Source organism: Siniperca chuatsi, linkage group LG19 (assembly GCF_020085105.1).
Source record: "Siniperca chuatsi isolate FFG_IHB_CAS linkage group LG19, ASM2008510v1, whole genome shotgun sequence".
Lineage (NCBI taxonomy): Eukaryota > Metazoa > Chordata > Actinopteri > Centrarchiformes > Sinipercidae > Siniperca > Siniperca chuatsi.
Genome location: NC_058060.1, coordinates 23,442,435 through 23,459,930, shown reverse-complemented (window position 1 = coordinate 23,459,930; position 17,496 = coordinate 23,442,435). Strand labels below are relative to the sequence as shown.

The 17,496-nt window shown below is 41.0% G+C and overlaps 1 protein-coding gene across 3 annotated transcripts in view; it reads left to right on the top strand.

Moving 5' to 3' along the window:
- Positions 1 to 1,197: 1,197 nt before the first annotated feature.
- The window catches only part of LOC122866781 (disco-interacting protein 2 homolog C-like), a 60,236-nt gene continuing 43,937 nt past the window's right edge, over positions 1,198 to 17,496 (top strand). The window contains exons 1-3 of one of the 3 annotated variants that reach the window (XM_044176884.1): positions 1,198 to 1,900; positions 16,477 to 16,548; positions 17,201 to 17,305. In XM_044176884.1, coding sequence (XP_044032819.1) covers positions 1,822 to 1,900; positions 16,477 to 16,548; positions 17,201 to 17,305 — 256 coding nt within the window. In that variant the 5' untranslated portion in view covers positions 1,198 to 1,821. The remainder of the gene's footprint in view (positions 1,901 to 16,476; positions 16,549 to 17,200; positions 17,306 to 17,496) is intronic. The other 2 variants (XM_044176883.1, XM_044176885.1) reach the window with 2 other exon arrangements.

The window sequence follows — 17,496 nt, the reverse complement described above, 5'->3', positions numbered from 1 at the left end:
TATTTGTTTGTTATGTGTTTATATATGTTGATGCAAAGCTAATCAGTCTGATAATCAAAGCTTTTCTTCTCTAGACCACTGCTGATTTATTTCCAATTAGCGTTTGTATAAAAGGTTTTATTTCATTTCATTTATATTTACGCGAAAGCCTAAATATCTTCCAAGACATTCTCTGCTGTGATTATGGACTTCCATCATACCCAGAGTCACAGCACCGATGCCCTCTCACATGAAAACAAACATGCAACCGATGACTTCACTCAGTTGTGAGTCTTTCTTATAACCAGCAGATGGCAGCGGAGTCACATAACAGTCATTACTCCATTATGTGGCCCCATCGCTTGTTTACAATGAGGATGATTGGATTCCTGGAAGGCCTAATGAATGTGATGAATAATTCTAATGAAATATCTGTATTAGAAGGACAAATTGATGCTCACTTATGTGTCGCTGCCACATTAGGCTTGTTCAGCCAAACTGGACTTAATTAAAGGCAGCTTGACCTTTTTAATATTAATCGAATTATTCTGTTGAGGGTTAGTTTCCACATGCAGACTAAAGAAGACATTCGGGCAAACATTGCTTAATTAAATACAACTGTGTAGACAGTGTTTGGCTTCAAAAACACAAATCTACTGTTTTCAACATGTAGGAAGCTCATTGCATCGTCGGAGAGGCCTACCTCTTCTGCAAATGAAAATGGGTCACAAACTGCTTTCTGTCTGGTTTTTCTTCTGGCTACATCCAGCAGCAAGTTGGGCAAAATCAAATCAGGTAAACCATACAGGAAGCAACATTTGTGACTATTTTTATTAGCAGAATAAAAATGAGATTCCCATTTCTGAAATGATTTGAAAAGATTTATTTTTTTGTCTGCAGGCCTTAATGTTTGCACCATTCGGTTGTGCCAAAGCTAAATGATATGGTATTGGTCGTGCTCTGAAAAAAACATAAATGGTGAAAAGAAATTTAAGGAAGTCATGACTGAAAAACAGGGAATCAAATTCCATCTCATGATGAAGGCCACAAGTTGTGGCTGAAAGCTTGAAAAGATTTCCAGTAAGTAACCTTGTGGTAAGACTTCACACAAGGAAACGTGTATTTTAAACTCCCTATTCACAGAACATTAATCCATAATATATATGATTTAAATAAAATTAAATCAAGCGAATGAAAAAATTAATGAAAAGCAAAATTGATATAGAAGTTCCACAAGCCAATTTTAATTTTGTATTTTTTTTTTCATTTATTTCAATATCATGTATTTATTGAATCTTAAAGGTTTACTAAAAAAACTAAAATAAAAAAATTCTAGTTAAATATATAAAGACAGTGGTGTAAATGCAGGGAAACTACACCGTCACTCTGGTCTGTAGGTGTGGTTGCTCGCCGCGCCCCCTGCCGGTGATGACCGGCACCGCCTCCTCCTTCCTCCGTAAAGTCACGTGACAACAGCGGCAAGTAGCTGCAAACGGCGCTGACTGTGGGACTGCGCGAGCCTCATCATCATCATCATCATCACTAGCACCGCCACAACCACCGCAACGACAGCGTAGAGAGCCGACCGAGCAACCGGGGTCTTTACCGATTCGAGGAGCCGGGCGCCATGGCGGGCCTCCGTTAAGACGAGACCCAGATTTATCCTCTTTGTTCTCCCTCGACGCCTCGTAGTCTTTACGCGCCTCCGCCGGAGGGGCCGCCGAGTAGAAGCTCTCCCTTTCCGGGCGAAGGAGGAGGCAGGAGTAGCAACAGCAGCAGCGGCGGCGGCGGCGGAGGCGGCAGCAGTTGAACCGGGGAGGTGTTTTCTACGGTACAAGCCGAATGGCGGACCGAGAGGCGTCGCCGATACCGTTGGAGATCCGAGCCCGGCTGGCGGAGCTGGAGCTGGAGCTGTCAGAGGGTAAGAAATTAATTAAATTGGGGCGATAAAATCCTCCTTCCCCCCTCCTTTTCCTCCTTTCCCTGGTTATCCCGTTATCTCATCACCACCATCCTCATCACCATCCACACCAGGAGCCTTCCTACTAACGGAATCTAACCGTTCATTCCTGCGGCCCCCTCCTCCTCCTCCTCCTCCTCCTCCTCCTCTCGTCCCCTCCCGCTCCTCCCATCCAGATGTTTGTCAGCCAGGGACCGGCCTGGCCAGCTCTCTGTAGCCGGGAGAGGATGAGGGCAGAGCGGGAACACACTGCGGGATTCGGCCGCCGCTCTTTGTCTTCGCGGCGGTGCCGTTTAAAAAAAAAAACCACACACACACACACACACACACCCGCCCGTTTTGGATCCGAAAAGCAACCTTGACCTTGAGATGTTGACACAATCAACCGAGCCTACCTGTGTATGTGTATGTGTGTGTGAGTGTGTGTGTGTGAGTGTGTGAGTGTGTGTGTGTGTGTGGTCGTGCTTAATAATAGCATTGCGATGCAACGCTGCGTGACAGAGCAGCACAGAGGGGCACTTGGCTTTGGATGCCCGTGATCTCAGCCTCCTGCCTCTGTGTTTTGGGGCCTGCAGAGCAGCTGAGGATGAGGAGGATGCTTGGGAATATTTTTCACCTCTTCTTTTTCCATACACAAACACTCTCACTCTCTCTTTGTATGGGCCATTGAATCTCAGTCACAGCAATGCTGTTATTTCAGTATTATAGGAACAGAGCATTTCTGCCTTATATAATGGGGGTGGCATATTTTATTCATGCAGGCTCGGTAAGGCCTACATTGTGAGGGAGGAAGCCTAGATACATTCTGGATGTGAGCCACCCCTGTTGCCCGAAATGTCCATTGCTTGTGGGTAACTGTGTGCGAGTGTGCAGGTGTGTATGAGAGACGTACAGATTTGTTGTGACTGGTCGAAGCAAACACGGGTTAATTATGTTGCTTTGCTTTGCAGCAAAAAAATCAGATGTGCGGTTGAAGGTGAAGAAGATTAAGATTCGGTTTTACTCGTCTGTCACTTTTGTCAGGTCTGCAGTGAAACCTGCCTCACCTGCAGCGATGTGCAGCTGAAAACACTGTCTCAGGGTCTCCAGGATGGCGTAGAATAGATGCTGTTTCAGGGTGTAAATTCTGGGGCAAATGCAGAATAATTTAGCGTGAAATGTGTCACATTTATACGCACAGACTATCAGGAATCTGCAGCTTTAATCTAAAAACATCAGCACTAGCCTTTGAAATCCACGAAAGCAGTCAAACCTTGATACATCAAACTTTCCCTCTCCCTTCTGATCAGCCTCATCGATCATGAAAGCCTTTATTTTCACTGCAGTGACACACACACACACACACACACACACACACGCCGAGGTAAAACCGTGGCAGCTGCAGGCCTATTGGAGCTCCTAATCCAGCCGAGAGTGTTTATCAGAGCAGAACCTGCTGCTGGCAGATGTTATTAATGATGAAAACGGCGGGAGGAAGTGGAAACGTCACGCCCGAACGTCAGACAGCGTGAAACACTCCAAACATTCAGGTGTGTGTGTGTGTGTGAGAGACTGGCAGAGGTATTGGTGGATCACAGCGGGGGTGAAGCCTGACAGGCCTCCCGATAGTGTGATGAACGTGTCAGTGTGTGCTTCTGTCACTGGTGCTCATCGAAAACAGAGGGCGAGAATGTGTCTGCTTTGGGTTCGTGTGATGATCACTTAGGGAGAGTGTGTGTGTGGGTGTGTGTGTGTGTGTGTGGTCATTACAAAATAAGAGCATAGTGTGCAGTAGGTGAGGCTGCGTAAATGTAGATGGCATCTTTTCGAAGAGGTCTAAAATTGGGTGGGACAGAAAAACACTCAAATCTACTTACTGTTTTTCAGTTTTACTTGTTTTATATTTGTATAGATCTTCTTTTTTTTTAATAGTTGACTCATCGTTTAGTCTCAAAATAGTAAAAGTTCAATCAATTAATCACTGATGTCATTTTTTTTAGCAAAAAATGGCAAAATATTCACCTATTCCAGCTTCTCAAATGTGAATATTTGCCTGCTTTCCTTGTTTATTACGATAGTAAAGTGACATTTTGGATTGCTATTGAGACAAAACAAGCAGGCTTTGTGAAATTGCAGTTGACATTTCTCACTATTTTCTGACATTTTATGGACCAAACGACTAATCGATTAATCGATAAAATAATTTGCAGATTCATCGGTAATGGAAATAATTGTCAGTTACAGTTCTTATTCGATCGATTTATGATCGTATAAAACGGAGAAAGCAGAAAATCCTCTCATTTGAGAAAGTAGATTTAGCAATTGCGCTCAATAAATGTTCACTTTATTGCCCCACTGATGATTTCCTTGAGTTAAATAACATCATGTAAACATGCAAAATACAGATCAAGATGTTTCAAGCACCTTGGCATTTATTCCAAGAAAATCCTGAAGCTCAGAAACAGTTTTGAAACAGAAAATCAGCACATTTGAAAAGCTAGAAACAGAAGGTTGGCAGTTTGGCTCAATAAATCATCACTTTATTGCCCATTCTTTAATCAAATAACATCTTGAAAACATGCAGTGAAGATTAAGATCAATAAACTGTTCGAGAAAAGCAAAAAGTTTGCAGGTTTGAGAAGCTGAAACCAGAGAATGTTTGGTGTTTTTGCTTGATAAATGACTCAAATGATTAACTGATCAACAGATCGTTTAATTGACTAGTCATTTCAGCACTAGTACAGTCGATTCGTAAGAGGAAGCATCCCACAATTCAACAAAAAAAGAGACCTCCTTCTACAAAACGACTACTGGCAGGGAAGTAAAACAAGTATTTTCAAGGATTAACAAAGTTTTCAATCCACAAAGACCTCTGCTTTCAAATAAGCGGCGGGTTTGAGGACACTGAGCTGTCGCTGTTATTGAAATGCAGAGTGATGAACCTCGGGCAACAATTTCCTGTCGGATTTGATGGGCACCGCTGCGGGATGAAACTTTTTTTTATTCTTCGTCTTTGAGAAGACAAACCGGCGCTCCACCTGTTTATTAGATAAACGCTGCAATCAGCTCTGGCAGATAAGCCTCTCTCCCGCTCCCTCACTTAGTGTCGCCTAAATCACATCATCTCTGCCGTATTACTATGACCTCTGGGCGTTAAGGCACTGTTCTGGAGCGTTTTGGAGCATTTAGCTGGCGCTTGTATGCAGAGTGACTTGCAGATGGGACAAACTGAGCTGTCGATGGACTCGTTGGATAATAGCAGGAGGAAATCTGGGAGCTTTTGGTTACAGGACTTCCTCTTTAACTGCAAAACTGCCCTCGTGGTTCAGGAGCCATCTAAGGAAACAAACTCCAGCGCTGAGATGTCCAGCAGACCACAAAGTAACCGTTAAAGTCTTACATGATGAAGCTGTAGTACCCTGCAGATGCTTTCGGTGTGTTTTAATGTCCTCGGGAGATTTTTTTTGTGCATTGTTTTGCCAAAAAGAAGCTGATGCAGGGTTTTGCGTGAGGTGTCTTTGAGGTGCAGTGGAATCTGTCGAGTATATTAAATATTATAACTGTCTGACCTGCAGAAACAAAGAGAACCTGATTTAAAATAAGGGAATGTCCACAAATGCAAATTTATTCAACAAAGTGCTGCTCAGGTGTGAAACTCTCCTCTGCAAAATATTTCACATCATGTGTTTTTTTTTTTCTATATTGAATATTTATTAAGAGTCACTAAAGGTGATTGTGGAGTTTCACTTCCGAATTCTTGCAGAGTTGCAGGAAAATGCAATATTGCAGTTTCTATATTTTGCCATTAACACTCTGGCAGCCCCAGTTTCTGTTTGTGTGCATACGTACAACAACAACAACGTGCATCTGTGGCCTGAAGCGGTGCATTTCAGGTCAGTGTAGCCTTGTTTTTCTGTATTCCAATGCCTCACACTGCAAAATCTCCATCTTTACTAGGCAGGTTCATGAATAATCTAATTAATTATTCCATGTTGTGTAGTTAAGTTGATTAAAGTCAATGAATGAATCAAACTGGTTAGAAAGCTGCTGTGGAATGTAGCTTATATATATATATATATATATATATATATATATATACACACACACACACACAGTGGATTTATTTAAGTAGATGTTTTAACTTCAACATCTGTCCTTATTCTGAAGCCGGTTTTCAGGTGGCAACTTCAAGGATTTTACTTTATAAAGCTCCAAAGATTACTCGATTGATTGATTAGTCAGTCGATCGAGAAAACTAATCGACAACAATTTTGATTATCATTTTATTGTTTTAGTCATTTATCAATCAAATATGTTCCAGCTTCTCAAATGTGAGAATTAGCTGCTTTTCTGTGTTTTATATCATTGTAAGTTGAATATCTTTGGGTTTTGGACTGAAGATGAACACGCGAAGGGCATTTTTCACCGTCTTCTGACACTTTAGAGACGATTAAATAGAAAAAATAATGGATAGATTAGTCGATAGTAAAAAGAATCATTAGTTGCAGACCTACAGGAAAACATCCACTGAGAATTAGTTGAGTCCAGCAGCTGGAAGCTGGACCAATCAGCGAGTTTTGAGGAGGGGTTTAGATGATGATGTAACTTACACAAACAACCAATCATTAAACTAGGGTGTGTAAACCCCAAATCAATGGAGCTGGTTTTGCTCTGGTCAGTAGGGCATTTGAATGCTTTTGATACTACTGATATCTCAGCAGAGCTGCTACCCTTTTTCTGTTACCTTTTAATCTGAGGTATTTAAGCAGTTTCTTTTCTGCAAAACCCGTTTTTTCATTAAACAAAAGAAGCCTCAGATGTTAGATTTCGTCTGAAAACAAACAACTGTACAAGAACTAAAAACAAAAACAGTAAAAATTCTCATTTATATCTGATTAAAAAAAAAGTAAACAAAACTATGAATATGATCAAACATCTGATGCCATCTTTTGGTAGGTGACAGTTTTCTATCGTACCAGATAAGTACTGAGGTTTGATACCCGCCCAATTGGTCAATAATGTAAATTTGACAGAACAAGTCACAGAACAAAAGCCATGTGTTTCCAGTTTAAAATGGGAAACAAACCAGTGACAGCTCAGTGAGGGGTGCGTTGGTGTGTTATCAAAATAGAGCAGGTTGTCAGTCATTTGTTTGCGATGACGTCTGTTTCCATCAGATGCCTGTTGAGCTTCATCAGACTACAATGAGCAGAACTAAACTGTAGGCCGGATCTGTGGGTGTGTTGAATAATGTGACTGTTAACATAAGAAAACTTAGATCAAAGGCTTTCTGATTGAAACTTTTACACTTTACAAGATAGAGGTCAGTTAAAAAAAAAAAAAAATATATATATATATATATATATATATATATATATATATATATATATATGTTACAATATTAAAGCATTAGTGTTGGACATGTTTAATGCTGCTTTGTCCTGAATGAAGATGTAGAGCGAAGGTGAGGTGTATAATCATGTGACTGGTTGACGACTGGTGGTTGTAGTTTTTAAAGGAACATCTCTCAAAAGCTTTCCCCGAACATGATTAGTTGGTAAATTAGATTTCTAATATTGATGACTGTAAATTCATTGTTCAAAAACACAAAATAATATGTGAGAAATAGATTTTCTTCCTAACTCAACGTACAGGAGTGCTAAATAACACGTTGCCTTTACTAAGTTGGCAAAAAGTGGAATCATAGCATCACTGATTTGCTTCTCTAACCCTTCCAGCGTCAGATCTTTATTTATCAATACAAACAGTAAAATCTGATTAATACATTGTAGTAGAGATGTAACAGGTAAATGTCTGTGCCAGAAATGTGTGGGCCAAGTAAAGTTGTTAATTTTTTTTTAAATTGAGTTTTCTGGTCGTCCTGGTCATCTTATCTCGACCTGCTGAACCTCAGACTCATCAGCTTCGCCGACCGTTTTTACCGATTTTACCGATTTTGTATCTTGTGATCACAGAACGTCTTCTACCAGGCTGCCCGTTTGTTGTTACAGGTAGCAAACACACCGAAAACACTCCTTCCTGTTTCTCCTCGGGACTCAGATTCAGCAGAATTAGGACTGCAACTAACAACGATTTTCATTATGAGTCAATCTGTTGATTTTTTTTTTTTTCATCAATCAATTAACCAATTTGGCCGTAAAATGTGGGAAAATAGTGGGAAATCACAGTTTCCTCGAGCCCAAAGTGACGTCTTTAAATGTCTTATATCCAACCAACCGTCCAAAACCAAAATATATTCCATTTATAATGATAAAAAACTGAAAAAAGCAGCAAATCGACGTTGTGCTATAGGGCGGTGAAAACAGCGCTTACTGCCCTGACGGTGATGTTCTTGAATTGGATGACATCTCAAAAACAAGCAAAGTGAAAATCAAGAAGTTTAATTCAAGAAAATCCTGAAGTTTTTCTCCGTTTGTCTGTTTGAATTTGACAGTTTAACCTTTTTAATTAGAGCAAAGTGAAGAGTGGGAGAGATGTCGGTGTGCTGAAACAGTGAATAGATTAGGTGTTCAACTAAAAATAGAGTCTAATTTTGATAATTGACGAACCAGTAGTGTCATTTGTTGAGTGAAAACACCAAACATTCGCTCGTTTTAGCTTCACAAAGCAAAGAGCGGCTCATAGGGCTGCAACATGGGATTATTCTCAATATTGATTGACTGATTAACGGTTTACTCTATAATGTGTCAAAAATAATGACAAATACGCATCACAAGTCATCAAACTGCTTATTTTATGACAATAAACTCAAAAGATCCAGAGAAAAGAAACAAAAAGCAACATATTACAGCAGCTTTAACCAGCAAATGTTCTGTTATCAGCTAATGATTAAATATTTAGCAAAATTGTTACTGATACATTTTACGTGCTGCTCCATTATAAATTGACACTTTTTTGGGCAAGGGATTTGTAAATACAAAGGTATTTGTCAGTATTTTTAAAGTAAAAATGCCAAATATTTGCTGTTTTTAGCCTCCTAATAAACGTGAAGATTTTCAGCTTTTCTCCGTTTTTACATTGTAAATGAAATATCTTTTGGGTTTTGGACAAAATGAGACATCTGAAGATGTCACCTCGGACTCTGGGATGGCATTTTCTGACATTTTATTGACTAAACGATTAATCCAGAAAATAATCGGCAGATGCATCAATAATGAAAATAATCGTTAGTCGCAGCGTCAATTGGAAAAGGCAAATGAAAGAATAATTGATAGTGAAGATAATCAGCTCTAAGTGACGAAAGTCCCGGGACGTCCTAACGTATTTCCACTGGTGGCATCTTAACCCACTGCCGATGTGGACGTGACACGGCCCTGCTGTGTACAGTCCACACGGGCCCCTGCATGTGAGCGTGACAGCCCAAGGTCCCAACGCATGACGCATGCTTCAGTCCGCTCGCTCTGCGTGTGTGTGTGTGTGTGTGTGTGTACGCCTGCTGGAGGTAGATTTGGTTACCATGGTGGCTTTGTGGGTGGACTGCGTGTTTATGATGATGTGATAAGAAAGAGAAAGGGAGAGATCAAATAAAAGCAGGATGTTGAGGGAAAAGACAGCAGAGGAGGCTTCAGCAGAAACAGACAGTGTGAGATGAAAAGGAAGGTAGAGGATGGATGGATAGATAGATAGATAGATAGATAGATAGATAGATAGATAGATAGATAGATAGAGGCAGCAGTTTGTGCATGGCATTCAGCTCTCCTCTCTACTGTATATAATACAAAATAACACAAAAAATAACATTTTAAAACGTTACCAGAACTATTGTTTGTGATTATCTGTGATGCCAAAAGTCGTCTTGATAGTAAATAAAATATCTGTGGCTTTTGGACTGTTGGTTATAGAATAAACAATGAATCAGTTACTTGAGAAAATAACCGTCAAACTAACCGATAATACAGATAATTCACAGTTGTGCCCCATGTGCTTTACATGTCTGGATCCGCTCAGTTGTCTGGTGACGTAGTTTTCCTCATGACGTGCTGTTCACATATTTCCAGGGCTGCATATCTTTTAATTTTTTTATACTGATGCTTATACGATGCCTGAATTTCTGTACCAATACGCTACCTTCTGCGTACCTACGCCTTGCTTTGAGAAATATAAACACAAGTTCTCAAAAGTTCGGCGTTGTCACCACAAAGCAGCTGAACAAGAACTTTGCCTGAATAAAATTGTCTAAAATTGACACAATTTTGATTCAAGTCAGGAGCTATCTGATGATCAAAGAGTCAGTGCAAGATCAGACCAGCGTTTGATGCCACCTTGACAGTGTTTGTGCTACATTACTTTTTAGTCGATACCATAAAAGTACTGATGCTCGATACCCAGCCGTACATATTTCCACCAGCCCCAGAGGAGTTTGAAGCAGAGCATGTCTTGGAAATCGAATCCATCAACTGTAAATGTCAAGTTTTAGATGAGACCCTCAGAATCAAAGAAGGAGGAGACGGAAATAGACCAGAATGCAAAGCAGCATAACAAGACAGGGAATGTAGGAAATTACTAACTGGTGCAGAAGTAAACGGGGCAGGTTTATCTGGTCACCGAAAATGAAAACAATTGATCACAGAATAACTCCCAGAATGCATCAAACATCATCTTTAGATAGGGCCGATACAATACTTGAGTTTCTGCATGGAGACCAAAACAATACCATTTTCAATACCTTGCTTTGAGAAAAATGATCATGTTTTTCTACATAGCCCTGGTTTTCATTTAATAAAAGCCCAAAGTCTCTAAAGACATTAAACAATTAAAGGAAATTCTGATTTAAATCAGAAACTATGTGATCAAAGGTTAATAAGATATAGTGGTCAAAGACTCTTTCCGGTCTGCTGTGTCTGATGCTCTTCAATTTTCTGTTAGTTGAAGCTCTTTCTAGACTGTCCCTGTTTATTGTAAATTGCGATTTAGAGTGTCCTGTAAATGTAATGTAATCCTTGTTCTAACTGGTTTTAAGTATAACAGAAACGATAAGTGGATAATTCAGCCGGTACGGGCGGGCGTGCTTGTTAGTGCATTTAAGTCCCTCGTGTGAAACTGTTGGCTTTGAGGAGAGCTGGTTCTTTTCTCATCGAACGCGGTGAACTAAGGGTTTATTTCGACCAAACCAGAGTTGGTGATTGTTGGAACAGTGGAAAGAACAACAAAAGACGGTTTTGGTGAGTTTTATTTTGTTTCTGTCCAGTTTGAATGAAGTGTGTCTAACGATGAGCTGCTAGGTAAAATTATTGTGTTTTTCAATGGAGTCTGGTGGCGGGCGAGAGCTTTAAAACAGCTGTTTCTGGTTAAACAAAAAGGATCTTACTGTTTTAACAAAAAAAGGTCTATCTCTGTAGGGATCCTTTCATAATGTTGTCAGTCAGTTTCAATAACAAGCACTTTTAGTGGACGTACTTTGACATTGGGTGCATTTGACCCCAGCAGCCATTGCAGCCTGTTTCGCGGCTGCCGGCTGAGGTGTAGCGCCAGGATATTTCGGGTTTATTTCAAACAAACCAGAGTTGGTGATTGTTGAAATAGTGGAAAGACTAACAAAGACGGTTTTGTTTTGAATAAAGTATTTTTTACAATGATCTGTGAGGTAAAATTACTGTTTTTCTCAATGGAGTCTGGTGCACCATAGCGGCGTTTTGTTTTGTTCTGAGATGCTAGTGTTCTAGTGCGACATTTAGTGGCAGTGAACATACAGCTCCTTTAAATCAACAAATTAACCCATAATGAAAAAAACTGGCAGTTTTAGTTTTAAGCAATCAAATTCTGGGTATTTGTTGGTGAAAGCTGTTTGAAGAACATCGAAGGATGGAAACTGTCCTTCACCATAAAGCTGTGGAGAAAATCAGAAAAATCAGAGATGATGATGATTTACTACAGACGGCATTGCAGGTTTGTGGTGAACCTGCCTAAATGAGTTTTCAGAGGGGTTTTTTTTTTTTACCGGTGCTGAAAGCTCAGACCTTTTGGCTACACAATCTCAGCAGGCGGAAAAACTCCAATCTGCAGTCGCCCGCTATCGATTCTCTCTCAGCTGTGTGCCATTAAAACAGAGAGCAGGGAGGAGAGGGAGCGAGGAGAAGGAGGAAGGTAATTAGGCTACCAATACAGACTGGTATGGCTGACACACACACACACACAGACACACACAGACATCACAGACACATCACAGACACAAACATATGCACTCACCCTGGCAGGTATCATTAGCCCACTTCTCACATCTGATGCTCCAAATCCAAGATGGCCGAATCGGGCCTTCTCCAGGAGAACCGTTGCTAGGCAACTCCCTCCCTGCTCTGCCGCACTGCAAGTGGAAGATGGCGTCTCCCCATGGACCGCATGTGTGTGCGTGTGTGTGTGTGTGTGTGTGAGAGAGAGAGAGAGAGAGAGAGAGAGAGAGAGAGAGAGAGAGAGAAGCAGGAATGTTGTTATGCTGTGGTTGATCTGAGAAAAGGCCTCACTCAGATATAACACACACACATACACACACACACACACACACACACACACACACACACACACACAGTTGAGCAGCACAGATGGGCAGGTTGGACCCAGATGTTCTGGCCATCCTCCATGGTCACATTGTGAAATACAGACTTTTGTCGTTCTCTCTCTCTCTATTTTTAAAAATCTATCTATCTATCTGTGTGTCCATCTGTCCGTCTATCTATCTATCTGTCTGTCCATCTGTCCGTCTGTCTGTCTTTCTATCTATCTATCTGTTTATCTTTCTGTCTGTCTGTCTGCCTGTCTGGGTTTGGTTCTGGCTCATGAAAACTTGGATATCTGACACTCGTTCTTTTCTTTCCTTCCCTCTGTTTTTTCAGCCACATTTCATTCACTCTCTCAGTAAAAAAAACACTCCCACTTCACAAACACCACAGCTCTGCAGCAGACCTGCTTCCGTGTTGTCTTTTTGTTTTGGTTTTTTTATTCATAAATTTGCAACACTATTTTGTACACTCGTTTTGAGTTTTGAAGAGATGGCCAGGCTGCGGAAAATGAATTGGTAACAGAGTGTGCTCAGTGGAAACTTGGGATTTGTGAACCTGATTTTTAGTCCAGAGGCTTCCCCAGAAATATTGTGTTTAGGAAGCTGTCCAAAAGATGATTCTCTCTCTAAGAAATGCCTCTTTTGGAAACTGGATCTTGAAAACTGCAGTAGCCAGTAGTCAATATTTGTTTGCAACCATGATTTGTTGATATGCATAGATGCACAGCTGCAACTGGGGCCTGGAGCCATGCGCCCAAAAACACAATCTGTGTGCAAACAGCTGAGTTCATCTTTTGGCAAATGGAGTAAGAGAGTCACCGCTCAGGTGTGATGATTTCACTAACAGCTTCAAATAAAGCAGAACAAAAAAAACAATTTAAGATTTTTGAAAAAAGCTTATAGGTATGGGGGGGGGAACACCCTTCTCGCTCTGGAGGTCGATCTTTTTCTCTCGTTATAACAGAAATATGTTTGGACTCTTTAGAGCCCGATAGCTGTGATACAGTAGGATAGATGTTTGCAGTTACAGGTGAGCCTGGTGATAAACTATATTTTTCTTATTTCAATGAAACCCATTACCAAGACCAAAACCAACAATGAATGTATCTGTATTGTAAGCCTGACATATCTTATTCCTCTGTGCCACAGAGCTCCGCTGTTGTTCCTTCATTACCATGAACTCACACTAGAGCGCCGAATGTGGATAAGTCCGCTGCTAAATAGTCCCAATCCAATGCAGTATTTCCTCCTATTTGCTAAAACCTACAGTGAGTAGTGGTTTTAGGAAATGACTGAGCCTTTTTTTAAATGAAACTGTATATTTGTGACTCATTTTGAAAGATTTACATCTTTAGTAGGAAAGTCGGAAAGTATCGAGAGACAAACTCGCACACAGTTGGTTTGGTATTTTCATGGCATTTGTTGACATTAATAAAAATCTCCAGCCTTATCCTTTAACACTAATGTTTGTGTCTTAAATGTACGTTAAATGTCATAGTAAAAACATCACTTAGTGGGGTGAAAAACTTCCATCTGGAATCATCTACACATTTGTAGTCATTTTCTCTTATTTGGAGAATGACATTTCTCACAGTGTGGTAAAATGCACATCTGTCAGCTGTCCTGTTTATAGCTTATCACACCAGCATGTTCACGTGCCAGCTCTTCTTTTGCTGAACTTATTTCACCGTCGTATTTGATTTGGTTCCCTGATGTTGGCGAGTGAGACATCTCCGTGGCAATCAAATAAGAATCAATAATCAGAAAACTGGTGCGAGGCAGTTGAGCAGCATTTAATGGGAACAAACGAGGAGGTATTAGCTCTCATTAGCCCTGCTGCAAGGACCCTGGGGTGCTGTCATTGACAGGTGGTAGTGGTGGTTGTGTGGGGGGGTGGTCGCCTAGGCAGCGAAAACCCCCCTCAGGGATTGTAATGAGCTTCTCTATGGCCGCCCCTCCACACTGACCTCTCTGTCCGTCCACCGTCTCTGCTGTTGTCACTGAGCTACACTTCTGTAGTCATGCTAAAAGTCATATCTTCATATAAAACTCCTGCTGGTGGTGTGATTCCACTTCTTTATCAAGCAACAATGGAAATATCATATTTTAATTTTATGATTGATGTAAAACAGCTCGTAGGCAGCTCCTGAAAACCTTTTTTGTATGTGCTTTGTGTCTGGTTGGTCTTTCCTGGGAAAGTCCTCTGGGGGTTTGTTTGGAGAGCGTAGAGGAAGAGCAGGGGAGGCAGCATTAGCAACAGTAGTTACCATAGTGCCGCTAAACAAAAAGCCACTCTTTCACAAACACAAACACATTACTTTGCACCAACCACTGGTTGCCAAATGTTTAAAAAAAATAAACAGATGAACAAATACATTCTTTAGATATAAAAATAGAAAATGAAAAGGGGACAGCTAGCGGACAACGTTAGCTAGATGTCATGGTAGTTACTGTAATTTCTCACTTTAAAAAACAGGTTCACGTCAGCATTCAAGTCGTAGCGACGATGTGGTGGCACTTAAAATGGACGTGCCTGAAAAAGCAAACATGAGGTCCGTCGTTGAAGGTAATCAACCCAAATTGAACTGATATAGTGTTTTATTGCCAATGCATAGTATTTTTTGATCCTCAAACAGCCAATTCTGCAATCACATGTACAGCCATCTTGGGTTGTCTTTGTAAACATCTTTTCCATCCCACGTGGGGTGAACTTGGCGTTACCTCCGGGATCCTCTCTGGTGCAGGGCCTATACTGAGATACGATGAGGCTGGGATTGGCTAAGGCAGTAGTGACATCACCAACACTTACCTGCTGGAGCTACTGCGTTTGAATGACCCATAATATAAGAGAATTCGAAGAAAAACAATGTCTTAAGAGGTCAGTATGTTTCAAATGAGCGAGTTTGTAAGACTCCTGGCTGCATCCCACCGCCTCGCTCTCTCTCTCACAAGAACTCACTCTTTTTTGTGTCTTTGTAGTCTTTAGCACACTTTTGGACAACCTCTCCTTGAAGACATTCCTGATACTCAGTTATACACAAAAAAAGTGGTGACAGAAGTAGTTGTGGGAAGAATAATAAAAGAGAGCGTCTCCACACACCTCGCCACTCACCGTGTAAAGTGGACACGATGAATGTCGGCTGCAGTCCTCGCTGATTCCAGCATCGGACCCTGGAGGCGGTTTCAGGCGCTGTTATGCAGTTTGACAAGCACTTTGTTTTAAGCATACTGAGGCCCGTAGTACTGGAAACACTGGTACTGTTGGATGTTTTGGACATGTAGTGTAAAAACACAGCAATGACACCAAACTTACTTAACCATCTCTGTCTCTCTGTGGGACGTGATGCCACAGTGAGCTCCCTCCATTGTTCCCTGTCTTTTGCAACATGTTGAGCCTCAAGGTTTCACATGCGTGCAGGAGTCTGTTACAGAAACTACAAAATGGCACCGAAGATGGAAGAACAATAAGTAAAACTGTGTTACGAATATCAAGTGTTAGAAAGCAGACAAGGCTTAGACATGTTGTAGGCCTTTTTGTAAGTACTTTTTGCGAATGTTGGTCATAATTCATGTTTTCATGAAATGAGTTGAAGACAAAACAAAGAAATGTACTTTGACAACTTTTATAACAATTAAGAAACAAATAATTTTATGACCTTGAGAGGCTCTCTATGGGAACGGGTGCTGCTGAAAGCCCCACATTTTTGTCACATTCTTCATTTCCATCTTTATTCATCACGTCATTTATTTTATGTTGTTTTTAGTTGTCTTTTACATTTTTATCTTTAATGAACAGTCTAGACAGAGACATTAAAAGACTGGGAGAGACAAAAGAGGTTGGGTGACGTGAGACCAGAAGTCATACTGAGGACCATGCGCTTATATGGTGTTTGTCCAACAAGCCAGCAGAGCTTCCCTTCAAGTAAAATCTAAGCAGTCATAAAACATGTTTTATAAATTATTTAATGAGTAAATAAATTTAAAAAAAAAACAGCCCGCACAGCCGTCACTGGCTCTCTCACTCTCTATCTCTATCTGTTTGCAGGGGACATCACTCAGAAGGGTTATGAGAAGAAGAGGCACAAGCTGATCAGGGCATATGTTCCACATGCTGGAGGTAATTTAGCAACCTCTGACCTCCCCCACACACAGCCGCCGCCCCCCCCCAAGGCTAAAATATTCCCATACCACCACTAGGATATCAATCTGGTATCATAACAAATACAGTTGCGATGATACTCTATCGATTCAGTCTTCAGCCGCTGCCATTAGTGAATGTAGGTTAAGACTCCCTCGAGCTCAGCTTGGGCCTGCTCCTCTGTATCTGAATGTGCTGTATTCGCTCGCTGCCTCCACACACACGGGCCCCCAGCGGCCCCCACAGGCCTCACTGCAACTAAAACACACACACATCCATCATACATCCTGGGTTTATCTTTATCATTTCTCACAGGAATGTAGCTTTGGTTATTATTGGTCACAAAATACTGATATTCTGTCAGAGAGCAACAACACAACTACCGCATTATTATCATTTTTTCGTTATTATTTAATTGTTTTGTTTTATGAAGTCAGAAAAATATAATTTTTCTGCCGACTCAAATCATCTCCATGTTTGTTTTTCTTTTTTGCACTGTATTTATTGCTTCTGTGAAATGTTTATGTGCATATGTCTGTGTGTGTCTGTGTGTGTGTGCGTGCCTGTATATATATATATATATGTGTGTGTGTGTGTGTCTGTCCGCCTGCTTGTCTGCTTGCCTCTGTAGGTATGGAAGGGCCCATGTCCCATCGGGCCCCACTCGGCCCTCCCTCTGCTGCCCGTTTCCACCGGCGGCGAACCTCCGGCACGAGAGATGAACGCTACCGCTCAGGTACAGAAACCACACCTGCAGTAACAACCACAGGACATTGAAACTGAAAATTAGCTATTTTCCCTCCCCACTTTTCAATAATATTACAATGTAGATATTTCATTGATACTAGCTATCATTAATGTAGCTATCAAGTCTACTTAATTAAACACAACGTAAAAAAATATTATTTTGTAGCTGTCTGGAGTCGG